At 41.9% G+C, this 13,022-nt stretch overlaps 1 protein-coding gene across 1 annotated transcript in view; it reads left to right on the forward strand.

The window, feature by feature from the left end:
* Positions 1–11,428: 11,428 nt before the first annotated feature.
* The window catches only part of LOC309552800 (UPF0575 protein C19orf67 homolog), a gene marked incomplete at its 5' end in the record, with an annotated part of 34,797 nt that continues 33,203 nt past the window's right edge, over positions 11,429–13,022 (forward strand). The window contains one exon of the mRNA XM_082253714.1: positions 11,429–11,565. Within this exon, the coding sequence (XP_082109840.1) occupies positions 11,429–11,565 (137 nt within the window). The remainder of the gene's footprint in view (positions 11,566–13,022) is intronic.

The following is a 13,022-nucleotide window of genomic DNA, read 5'->3' on the forward strand; positions in this document are numbered from 1 at the left end:
CTATAGGGTCGCCTGCTGAGCAAGGCACTGCAGACTCCTGCTAACCAATGGGCAAGTCACGATGGGGCTATATATCAGTGGCTTGGCCAGCTAGGTAGCGATTGTAAGAGAAGTTGAATGGTCCCTTAGCTTAGTTAATTGATAGTGTGATATGATATGGCCCAAAGTGCGCACTTAGCTGAGAAGTCTGAGATATTAGTGTATGTAAACCCTAACAATGAACTACTCTTATTTGTTTCCTTTTGGTTTGTGAAATATAACAATTTGTTATATCTATTTGAGTGCAAAAAAATACTTGTTGATCTTGTCAGAAAAGCAAAGCTGTTCTGTGCTCTCTGCCTTTGTTACCTCAAAGAGGCTATTTAACCCTCCCAGTTCTTACTTTGGAGTATGAATCAATTAGCCTCTGTGCTGCGAATAGGAAGGCAGCGGGAGTGACTAAGTAGTTTCAGTGGTCAGGGCTGACACCACTCAGTCCACAAAATCCTGTGTGTTGTCAGCCCAAAATATGAAATAATAGCTGAGTATATTTCTGGCAGATCATAAGGTATTTTTCTTAAATTGCAGGATCCTAGAAGTTTTAAAACATGGAGAAATGTGCATGTTTTTTTGCCTTGACATATGCATTAAAGTGGACCCCAGGTAAACCTTAAGCAGAAAAATGTATGGTGCATGCATCACCGCATGCCCATTCATAAACACCACACAAGTCATTTTAACGGTCAAAGAATTATTGTAAAACATATTTTCTTTTCTTACGGGGATTCCTTGACTCGGTGGTTACGTAGCCCCAGCCAAACGGCATGCCTGGGAAAACCACGTCACCAGTGCCTCCATGGACACTATACATGATCTCACGCATGGGCCGTATGAGATCAGGGAGGCTTGTTATTGAACGATGTTAAGCCGCTCCACATCGTGTATGCTGTGTGTCATCTGGGATGGCTTGTCACTGCTGAATAACAAGCCAACCAGGTCTTGTATGGCGGATGCGTCCCCTGTCTGCTTTACGCTCATAAAATAAAGTGAAGTAAAATCAGAGAGGTGCATAGAGTGGGGTTTTCTGGCTAATATAGATATTAACATTCACCTTAAAGTATTGGCTGTTATGCAGGTTTTGCAGGTTTCAAATGGCTGACATGTTCACTTTAGGTTCCCACAAAAGTCTTCCCTTGCTCGTACTAATTTTCAACTTCCTTTATACCTTTGGCCAATCTTTGTAAATAAAGATCTTTATAAACAACTAGAGTCTTGGGTTAAATTTGTGTGAAGAGTGGGACACCTTGAGGTGTTTGCTGAAATGAATGTTTGATCTGTGTTTCTGGACACAATCTCTGGAATTCTTAGACTGGCACAGACAGATTTTGCAAAAATGTCTCCCGTGTTCTTAAAGTGGTGCAGCATGTGCTAAATTCATGTAGCTGTCTAGAACTTGTACATGAATTTGGCTCATGCTGCACCACTTTTAGGATTGCAAAACTTTGGCAAAATCTGCCTGCGCTAGTTTATCTCTCTACGCCAAAAGACAGTTGGTCCTAATTAGCTCCACCGTCTATACAAACTAGTAGTATTTTATGTTAAATTTGTTGCATTGATTGTAACACAATTGATTTTTTTGGAGCATTTAATGTGCCACAATGTAAAAGTGGCACATTTAGGAATTTGGTGCACGGGTCACTGTCAGAGTCAAACATTTTGAATATGCTTCATGAATTTGGTGCAATACCTTAACAAGAAGGATTAAGTGGTGCAGCAGCTTTATTGAATATTGAAGCCCCCCCCCCCCCCCCCCCAATGTATTGCTTACGAAAGGCAGAGCATGCAAAGAGGAGAAGATCATTCCCTGGAATTCATAGAGTGGCACAAGCAGTTTTTACTAAAGTCTCTCATGCATTCTAAAGTGGTGTAGAATGCACCAAATTCATGTACCTATCTAGAACTTGTATTTGCCTCATTTTGCACCACAATTAGAATGTGCGAGAAACCCTTTTGCAAAATCTGTCTGAGCCAGTTTTTTCTCTGTATGCCAAAAGAGAGTGGTGATAAATGGGGAGTACTCGGAATTGTCTGGTGTGGAAAGCGGGGTCCCCCAAGGATCTGTCCTGGGACCAATCCTATATTTAATTTATTCATAAATGACCTAGAGAATGGGATAAACAGCTTAATCTCTGTATTTGTGGATGATACTAAATTAAGCAGGGCAATAACTTCTACGCAGGATGTGGAAACCTTACAAGAAGACCTGAACAAACGAATGGGGTGGGAATATACATGGCAAATGAGGTTTAATGTTGAAAAATGTAAGGTAATGCATTTGGGTGCCAGAAATACGAACGCAAGTTACTCACTAGAGGGAGAGCCTTTGGGAGAATCTAAGATAAAAAAGGACCTGGGGGTCCTAGTAGATAACAATGGCATGCAATGTCAAGCTGCTGCAAGCAAAGCCAACAGAATACTGGCATGTATTATCAAGGGGATTCACTTCAGAGATAAAATGATAATTCTCCTACTCTACAAGATACTGGCCAGGCCGCATCTTGAGTATGCCGTCCGGTTCTGGGAACCAGTCCTCGGGAAGGATGTGCTGGTACTGGAGAGAGTCCAGAGAAGGACAACAAAGCTAATAAAAGGAATAGGAGGATCTCCGCTATGGGGAAAGACTACACGCATTGAACTTATTCTCTCTGGAGAAGAGACGCTTGAGAGGGGATAGAATATCAATGTACAAATACCGGACTGACGACCCTAGCATAGGGAACAAACTATTTAGCGAAAGGGAATATAAAAGGACTCGTGGCCATGCACTAAAATTAGAAGAAAATCGGTTTAACCTTAAACTGCTTAAAGGGTTCTATACCGTCAGAGCGGTAAGGATGTATAATTCTCTTCCACAAGCCGTGGTGTCAGTGGGGAGCATCGACAGTTTCAAAAAAATATTAGATGGACACCTTAACGACCACAACATACAGGGGTATACAATGTACTCTTGACATAAATACTAATACACACACTCATCATTGGTTGAAATGGATGGACTGGTGTCTTTTTTCAACCTTACTATGTAAACTAAGAGTTGGTCTTGATTAGCTCCACTTTTACATTTGGAGCATTCAATGCAACATAATATAAAAGTGGCAGATTTTAGAACTACTGTACCAAAACCAAACATGTCCCAAATACTTAATGAATTTGACGTAATACAATACCAAAATGGATTAACACCAGAAAAGTGGCGCACCTGCTTTAATGAATTCCCCCAATTGTGCCTTATCCAGGACCTTCTAAATGTATCCAACTAAAGAATGGGCCTGTGATGAATGGATTAGAAGTCCAATTGTCTTCTAATATATCAGATGCAGCATACCCTATCACATTAACTACTTCAGCCCTGGAAGAATTTACCTCCTACATGAACAGGGCTATGCGGCACTGTGCTAATTTAACTGACAATTGCACGGTCATGCAACGCTGTACCCAAACAAAATGTATATAATTTTTTTAACACAAATAGAGATTTCTTTTGGAGGTTTTTGTTTATCTCTGGGTTTTTTATTTTTATTATGTAAACGAAAAAATAACAGCAGTTTTAAAAAAAAAAAAAAACAATATTTTTTACTTTCTGCTATAAAACATATCCCACAAAAAAGAAAATCTCTAAAATCTAGATTTTGACCAAAATCCATTCTGCTACATGTCTTTGGTAAAAACAAAAACAAAAAGTGTATATTGTGTGGTTTGTGTGAACGTTATAGCGTCTACAAACCATGGGATATATATAACAAAATTATTTTTTTTTTATACTAGTAATGTCAACTTATAGTGGGACAGCAGGCAATCTGGCACTAAATGACACTTTGTGGGTACTAATTGCCTTTGATATCACCAGTAACATTATTACAGTGATCAGTGCTAATAGTATGCAGTCACTGTACAAACTACACTGGGCAGGAAGGGGTTAACATCTAGGGCAATCAAGGGGTTAAATATGTGCCTAACGTGTTTATGTGTGTACTGTGTATTGCTTTTACTGGGGATCTAGTTGTTTTCATTCCCTGCTTAGCAGGGTCCCCTATTACTGAACACAACTCTGTGTTGTTTACTCTCACAGAGCTGTGTTCGGGAAAGATCAGAGCTGATGGCCGGGTGCTGGCAGCCAATCACTGGCTGGGACTCAGTGAGCCTCATGTGCTCTGACCAATCAAAGCACAGCCGTGCAGGCAGGCCCACCAGCGCTTGGCTTGTACTGTGAATTAAGTTTATATACGTGATTCTGGACAGCCGGCCCGCATTATTACAGTAACAGTAGATGTACAGTGGACGGTCATAGAGTAGTTAATGTCACTTCTTGGTGTGGATTCTTGGTGTTGAAAACAAGTGAAAATTAAAGCATGTCCCAGAATGTCTTTGGCCTTTATCCTGTCCCTAATTATGAACCTGACCCTAATATTTAATGGATGATTATTACAAAAAAATATATATTCTTTAATTATTTACTTACTATATATTCTGAAAACGTAATTGGGTTAATACATGTAATAATATTATTTAGTGTAAAATTTACATTGCATGCCTTTAAAGCTAAATTGACCCCTCCTTTTACTAGAGAACTGTCAGGCTGCATGTAATAAACCCCTTGGTCAGCGGATAGCAGCATTCACTCTCCATTAACCACTTTACCACCGGAGGATTTTGCTGTCTTACGTCCAGGCCACTTTTTGCGATTCGGCGCTGTGCGACTTTAACTGACAATTGCGCGGTCGTGCGACGCCGTACCCAAACGAAATTTACGTCCTTTTTTACCACAAATAGAGCTTTCTTTTGGTGGTATTTGATCACCTGTGCGATTTTTACTTTTTGCGCTATAAACAAAAAAAGAGCGTTTATTTTGAAAAAATAACAATATTTTTAACATTTTTTTATATGAAATTCCCCCCAAAAAATATGTAAAAATAAAATTTTTAACATTTTTGGCCAATTTGTTTTCTGCTACCTATGTTTGGTAAAAAAAATCACAATAAGCGTATTTTGATTGGTTTGCGCAAAAGTTATTGCGTTTACTAACTAAGGGAAAGATTTCTGTCATTTTTGGTGTTTTTTTTTTTAACGAGTAATGGCGGCGATCTGCGATTTTTTTTGCGGGACTGCGACATTGCGGCGGACAAATCGGACCCTTGACTGACATTTTTGACACTTTTGGGGGTACCAGTGACATTACTGCAGTAATCAGTGCTATATATATGCACTGTTACTATAAAAATGACACTGGCAGGGAAGGGGTTAATTTTATTGGAGAGGGAGGGGTTAATGTATGCCTGGTGCTTACTGATGTGTGGGGGGGAGGTGACTGAGTGAGTCAGGGACAGATCGGATGTTCAGCTATGCTGAACACTCCGATCTGTCACTCCCTGTCACTTAGGAGATCCGCCCGCTCTGTTTACACAAGCGGGCGGATCTCCAAACTAGATTCCCCAACGATCGGGGAAGAGCGGCGGCAATCGCCGCCGCTCCTCCCCTGGCCCGACTCCCGCCATATATACATATGTACATACATATATACATATGTACATATATACATATATATATGTATACATACATACATACTTTAACTTATTTATAGCTTTTTATTATATTATAATTTATGATTTTGTGTTTCAAACTTTATCATACCCAAGATGTTATAAAGAAGAACACACAGTAAAAAAAAAAAAAAAATATGTAAATAGTTGGTTTGGGCTGCTCATTCTCAAGAATTACATGCAAAATAATGGTACCGCTTTCAGCACCTAAAATCCGAAAGAATCATACCGCCAGGGAGGTTAAAAGTCATCAGTTACAGTTTTTGTAGCTGCTGACTTTTAATAAACACAAAAACGAGTGGAACTCTGCTTTAAATAAGATGGTCTCTAGACAATACCAATCTAGAGAAATTAATTTCCCAAAGGTCATCCCACGTCTAGCTGAGGGTACCCCCCCACCCCCTCTCTGCAAGGTATAGGGACCCTGTACTGGAGACATGTTTAAATGCAAATAAATGAGCTTTCCTGTGTTTAGGTGCGGTCAGCTTAGCTGTGTTTAGAGAAAATAGAATTCTGTAAGTCCAGAAATACGATTAGACACTCTAGTTGCAGCTAAATGCATGTAAATGCAACTAAATGCAGCTAAAGCTGCTTTAACCACTGCAACCTCTGAGGGGATACCCATATGTCCTTGGGTTAAAGTAGTTTTATCAGGATCATAGGCGTGCGAAAGGGGTGTGCCAGGTGTGCAGAATCCCCCTGCTGATATTTCACCAAACCCCCCCCCAACGGGGCTTCTAAAAATAAAATTACTGACACCGTACCCTGCCCTACTGACAAGTCCACTGCTCTACTGACACTATCCATGTTTGCAATAGGCTGCGCACACCTATGACCGGGATGATGCCTGCTCCTGCAGGCATCATCCCAGGTATGAAACATTTTCGGCCGGTGATGGGCTTTCTTGCAGAAGTGATCCAAACAGCTGCTTGATCACTTCTAGATGGCACGGAAGGGGGCCTCCCCTCCCGCCGTTGCCTTTACCGGGCTCTCCCAAGCAATCAGGGAGCCCAGGATCGCCACCAGTCTGTCTACTGAGGGGAGGAAGGTACATCCGTACCCACTTCCCTTCTGTGATGTAACAAACTGGAAGCGAGGAGGATTTTGTCAGTTCCGCTTTTGATTTAATGTTTACAAGCCATTATCGGCTTGTAAAGCATCTGATCAAACCGATCTTGGTTTGATCAGATGCCTTTTGAGGGCATAGAAGAGATCCGGGGTCTTTTAGACCCCATATCTCTCAATAAAGAGGACCTGTCATGACCCATGCTATCACATGGGATGTTCTTCATTCTTTGTGATTGCAATAAAGTTGATCAAAAAAAAAAAAAGTAGAAAGTGTAGAAAAAAGTTTTAAATAAAAAAATGTTTTAAAAAATGTAAAGCACCCTTGTCCCCCAATGCTCAGATGCAAATGCATACAAAAGCATAACTACCAACTTTTTGAGATCGGAACGAGGAACACCTCCAACAAAAGTACTTAGGTATAGAACACACTCCCTGACACGCCCCCTTAAAGAGGAAGTAAAGCTTCCTCTGTAACTTGTACCTATAGGTAAACCTATGATAAGGCTTACCTATAGGTACTGTAAATAGCTCCTAAACATGTACTGTTTAGGAGATATTTACTTTGCATGCAGCCAGTGACATCACTGGCGCATGTTCTTTCAGAGCCCTGTGCCTTGACGGCGGCTCCTGTGCGCATTCGTGGGAGTTACGTCATCGCGGCCCAGGCCAATCAGATGGCCGGAGAACGAGAGCCCGGGAAGCAAGATGGGCTGAACATGACGGCCATGTCACCGGTGAGTTGGCGGCGCTGAGGGGGCTTTGTTCTAAGGTAAGTATTTCTTAATAAGCTAGTATGCAATGCATAGTAGCTCAATATGCCTTTGTCTTTCAGGTGTTTTTTTTTTATTTATTTTTCTGAGGTTTACAACCTCTTTAACCACTTCCTGACCACCCACCGTAAAATGACGGCGGAGCGGTGCAGCTATTGTTCTGGGATGCTGTCATATGATGGCGTACCAGAACAGCCTCTCTCGCGCACCCCCGGGGGTGTGCAGAGCGGCGATCGGGGCTGCGCCGTGTTGCTAGGACACGGCGCGACCCCTATCTCGGTAAAGAGTCAATGACTCTTTACCCATGTGATCGGCTGTGTCCAATCACAGCCGGTCACATGTAAATGAGGAAGTGCCGTTATTCGGCTCTCCTCCCCTCGCACTGTCAGAGTGTGTGGCGAGGAGAGCCAATCAGCGGCTCCTCCTCATTGGGGAGACAAGGACAGGCAGTGCCCTGATTACAGAAAATGTAAATAAAGTGTCAATTACTGCCCTCCATCAGTGCCCACAATCAGTGCCCATAGTCCTGCCAGTCAGTGTCCATCAGTGCCTGCTCATCTAGGCACTGATGGGCACTGACTGGCAGCACTATGGGCACTGATTGTGGGCACTGATGGTGCTGCCCATCAGTGCCGCCCATCAGTGCTTATCAGTGCCACCCATCAGTGCCCATCAGTGCCGCCCATCACTGCCACCTCTCAGTGCCCATCAGTGCCGCCTATCAGTGCTCATCAGTGCTGCCTATCAGTGCCACCTATCAGTGCCCATTTTTAAAAAAATTTATGTCTGCGAGCGTCTTCCTGGTTGCTACGCAACCATGAGGAGAGGCATTGTAGCAGCTATGTGATGCGCTTACATGGGCGCATGCGCAGTCTGCATATCAGACACCGGTGTGTCATCACGAGGCGTCGTCACCTCGGATGACACCGGTGTTGATGGCCTACAAAAACCCCATGCCGAGCACCGAATAGCCGCAGATGGTGGTTGCTGGCGACATCAGAGGCTCCATGTACAGCTTGTCAAGGATGGTTGGATTGCTCTTTTCCTCCCTTTGTTCCGCACATTGATTGGGAAGTACTAGCTGATCTATCTTTTTTTATTCAGGGATCTCTCTCTCCCTTTGTTCCTGGCTCTACCTTAGCCAGTCACTAATGTATATCTATTTATCTATATTGGATATCTATATTCTCTGTTTCCCCATATATGTTACAGCTTATATCTTGTTTGCTATATAAGGGAATCATTCAGTGATATTCCCCCTTCCTTCCCTTAGACACTTCTTAGGAACTTGTCTAGCTCATTGGACTCTCTTGATCTTATTCAAGTATTTGGCATTCCACCGCTAAGCTGTACTGACTCACTCCACCATCTGACATATAAGATTTTAAAGCTATAATATTGGTAGGTATCCTTGAATAATCATTACTACTGGGATTCTTATCCTCTGCTAAATTTGTTAAATGGTGATATATATATATATATATATATATATATACATATATATATATATATATATATATATCCCCGAAGCATAATCCCCTTGGCTATGGAACTTTTTGATGATTTTTATCTTCCTAGTCTAGGGGGGCTACAGACCTATTATGGTATTATTCGATTATATATATCTATTTTCTTTATTTATTATTGTCTTTAGATCATTTGGATCTCATATGTGCCTTTTGGGATGTCTACAGGCTGTCCATGTCCGCCTGGGGGACTTGGTTTGTCCCTGGTACGTTCTCCTGCGCTATCTGCAGATCAACAGCCTATCAGGTGGGATTATCCATGCTCTCTTCTGGTCTCTATGTCTATATTAAGTTTGTGTTTTTTCTATACATTTATCTAGATGTTATTTATTTTGTAATACGCATAGGGGTCAGAGTGATTTTCACCCAGGCTCCACATACGTAATTAGACCTAATATGATGTATTACTATTTTGAATATATGTGGTTTGTAATTAATTTTTGTTTAATTGTTCTGCAGCCATCCTCTTGAACACCCTCCTGTACCCCTGTACCCCTGAAGAAGCGTCTCGCACCGCGAAACATGTAGGGTAGTGGGTTGGGGTTCACCTAAGGAAATACCAGATTGGCACCGGATTTTCTGGCCCAACAGTACTTCCTGGTGATGCCATCTTTGAGATATGAGGATATGCATATGTTGATTTCTTATATTGATTTATGTAGATTTTCTCTTTATGTATTCTGTTGTAACAATTTTTGTATATTAACCTCCTTAGCGGTAATCCCGAGCGTGACTCGGGGTTGGTTTTTCATATCAGGAGCGGTAACCCCGAGTCACGCTCGGGGTGGATTGCAGAGAGCGCAGCGGTGTTCTCTTACCTTATCCTGGCGATCCAGCGATGATCTCTCATTGCTGTGACCGCCAGCCGAGATCCCCGCCGCTCCTCCGTCGGTCTCCGTCGCTCTGATCACTTCCTAGTTCCGTTCCCTGCAGCAGCAATGCTGCATGGGAGCGGAACTAGGGAGGGAAATTAAAAAAAAAACGTTGCACAAAACACAAAACACATTTTATATTATATATATATATATATATATGCATATATATATATATATATATATATATATATATATATATATATGCATATATATATATATATATATATGCACACACACATATATCTATATATATATATATAATATATAATGCATGAATTATAATCTAATCAATAATATAATTTTATTATATATATTATATATTAAATAATAAAATAATATTATTGATTTGATTATAATTCACGTGTTTGTGTTTCAAATTTATCACATCTGGGATGTCTACTAGACTCTTGTTTTGGTCAGGTTTAAGTCAGTAATTACTAAGAATTGTAGGCCTATAATACATAACGCCAAATTTCCATGAAAAGAATTGTACCGCTTTTGGTATGTAATTCCTGACATAATCATACCGCCAGGGAGGTTAAAGAAATGTTTTTAATACAATTCTTGTAGCAGTGTGACACTACTAATATTGGTCTCAGACGGTACCTCTAAAGTCCCGATATATGCCCCACTTTGTTCTGATATTTGTTTTGAATGATATGGGATGTGGTACCTCCAACTTCTAAATACCTATAGTTATGAGCTAATTTTTGATAGATCATATTGTATTAATGTGCACTCAAATTCAATAAAGTCTGTTTTTTCCTGAAAATGTGTGTTTTAAAAATGGCTGTGCAAATGTCATGCAACATAAAAACTTTCAACAAGCACCATTTTATTCTCCAGGGCCTCTGCTTTCAAAAATATATAATGTTTTGGGGTTCTAAGTCATTTTCTAGCGAAAAAAAACAAAAGTGCAGATTTTTTGTAGTATAAGAGAAATGTCAGAATTGGCCTGGGGGGTAAGGTGGTTAAAGTAGGACCATCTAAAAGTGATTTGGAAAGTATAAGTCCTAGTTCACACTGGTGCGATTCGGAAAACCCTGCGATTCGGTGCCGGGTTCCTGCATTGCACCTGAATCCCACACTGATTCACATTGAGATCTGCCAACCGCTGGGACTGTCAATGTAAAGTTAATGACACCCACGGATCGGTTTGCAGATTGTCGTGCGAACTGTGAACTGGTGCAGGAATTGGATCGCATAGGTGTGAACACCCATGCGATGCAATTTCAGTGCAGACCAAAAAAAGGTCCTGCGCCATTTTGGTGCGAATGTGATTTGTATAGCTGAAATCGCATCGCACAGACATTGCATGTGATCTTCACAGCAATGCGGGGCAAATCGCATGCGATGTTTGTCATCGCACAAGTGGAAACCTAGCCTAAAAGCTGTTTCTGATTCTCGGGTACCCTCATTTTTGTATGGAAATACTAGATGCAGGAGTCCCAGTGTGAAGGAGGCCCAACATTCATCCTACTGGAACATAACAAAGCTGCTCCCTCAGCATAACGGTGGGGCATACTGATTGGTTGTTGTGGCTAGGTGTGGTTGCTATGCCAACATTCACTGGCCTCCAACGCTCAGTGTTTGCAGTCCCAGTGGTCAGTAACATGGATTCCGATGATGCCCTGAATCTGATCTCCATCCTGGATGGGAAGCCTGAAGATGCGATGATTAGTGTCCTGAATGACACTCTGTTATATCTGCTACAAAAAATAGAGACTCTGAAAAGTTATCTGTCATACAAGTAAGGCTAGGTTTAGAATGATGTACTGGTAAATTGCCACACATCTGATAAGCGATCTGTGCTCAAATTGCTTTTCAGAGACATTTGACAGACAGTGAGGAGGCATTTGATGTCTGTTTTAACTGGAAAGGCTGCACCCCCCGACCGTGTTTGGTTAGCCACTCCCCCTGCGTTTGGTTAACCACTCCCCCTGCGTTTGGTTAACCACTCCCCCTGCGTTTGGTTAACCACTCCCCCTGCGTTTGGTTAACCACTTACCCACAGGGCACTTATACCCCCTTTCTAACCAGACCAATTTTCAGCTTTCAGTGCTCTCCCATTTTTAATGACAATTACTCAGTCATGCAACACTGTACCCATACGACATTTTTGTTCTTTTAGTGCCGGTTCACACTGATGCGATGCGGGAAGGCTGCGAATTCGCAGCCTGTTTCCGCATCGCACACACACCCCCGGCAGTTCACACTGCCATATGCGATCCGCTGGGGGTGTCAATGTAATCTTAACGACACCCCCAGTTTGATCGCATATCGCAGTGCGATCGTGCAGTTCGCACAGGATCGGATCGCACAAGTGTGAACCGCTGTGCGATCCGATCCTGATGCGGCAGCAAAAATGCCTCCTGTGCGTGTTTGCTGCGGGTGCGATGCGAATTTAGCCATACAAACTGTATGGCTAAACTCGCACCGTAAAATACCTTTAAAAAAAAAAAAAAAAACTTGCACCGCACAGCTGATCGCATGTCATGTCGGAGCAGTGCGCTCCGACATGACATGCGAACCCCGCACACGCAGTAGTGTGAACCGGGGCTTATTCTCCACACAAATTGAGCTTTCTTTTGGTGGTATTTATTCATCATTGGGTTTTTTTTTATTTTTTGCGCTATAAATGAAAAAAGACCGAACATTTTGTAAAAAAAATGAATTTTTCTTCGTTCAGTTATAACATTTTGCAGATTTAGTAATTTTTCTTCATAAATTTTGGCCAAAAGTTATACTCCTACATATCTTTGGTAAAAATAACCCAGATAAGTATATATTATTTGGTCTTTGTGAAGGTTAGAGCCTACAAGCTATGGTGCCAATCATTGAAAATTGATCATCCATGATGTACTGAAGGCCTATCTCATTTCTTGAGACACTAACAAGCTAGGAAAGTACAAATACCCCCCAAATGACCCCTTTTTGGAAAGTAGACATTCCAAGGTATTTAGTAAGAGGCATGGTGAGTTTTATAACCACTAGATGACCGCCCGCTGCAGATATACCCGCTCCTGGGCAAACCGACGTACATGTACGGCGCTCGCTCTGGGAGTATAGGGGGCGGTGCGCTTCCAACCCCGCTCGTCAGTGGGGAAAGCCAGCACGTGTGTCAGGCGGCTCCGATTGCCGCCTGACACCCTCGATCGCTCCCCCCTGAGAGAGAAGGAAGGTCGGCTGTTGTAAACACAGCCGTCT

The sequence above is a fragment of the Pelophylax lessonae genome, assembly GCF_965119305.1.
Source record: "Pelophylax lessonae genome assembly, chromosome: 4".
Lineage (NCBI taxonomy): Eukaryota > Metazoa > Chordata > Amphibia > Anura > Ranidae > Pelophylax > Pelophylax lessonae.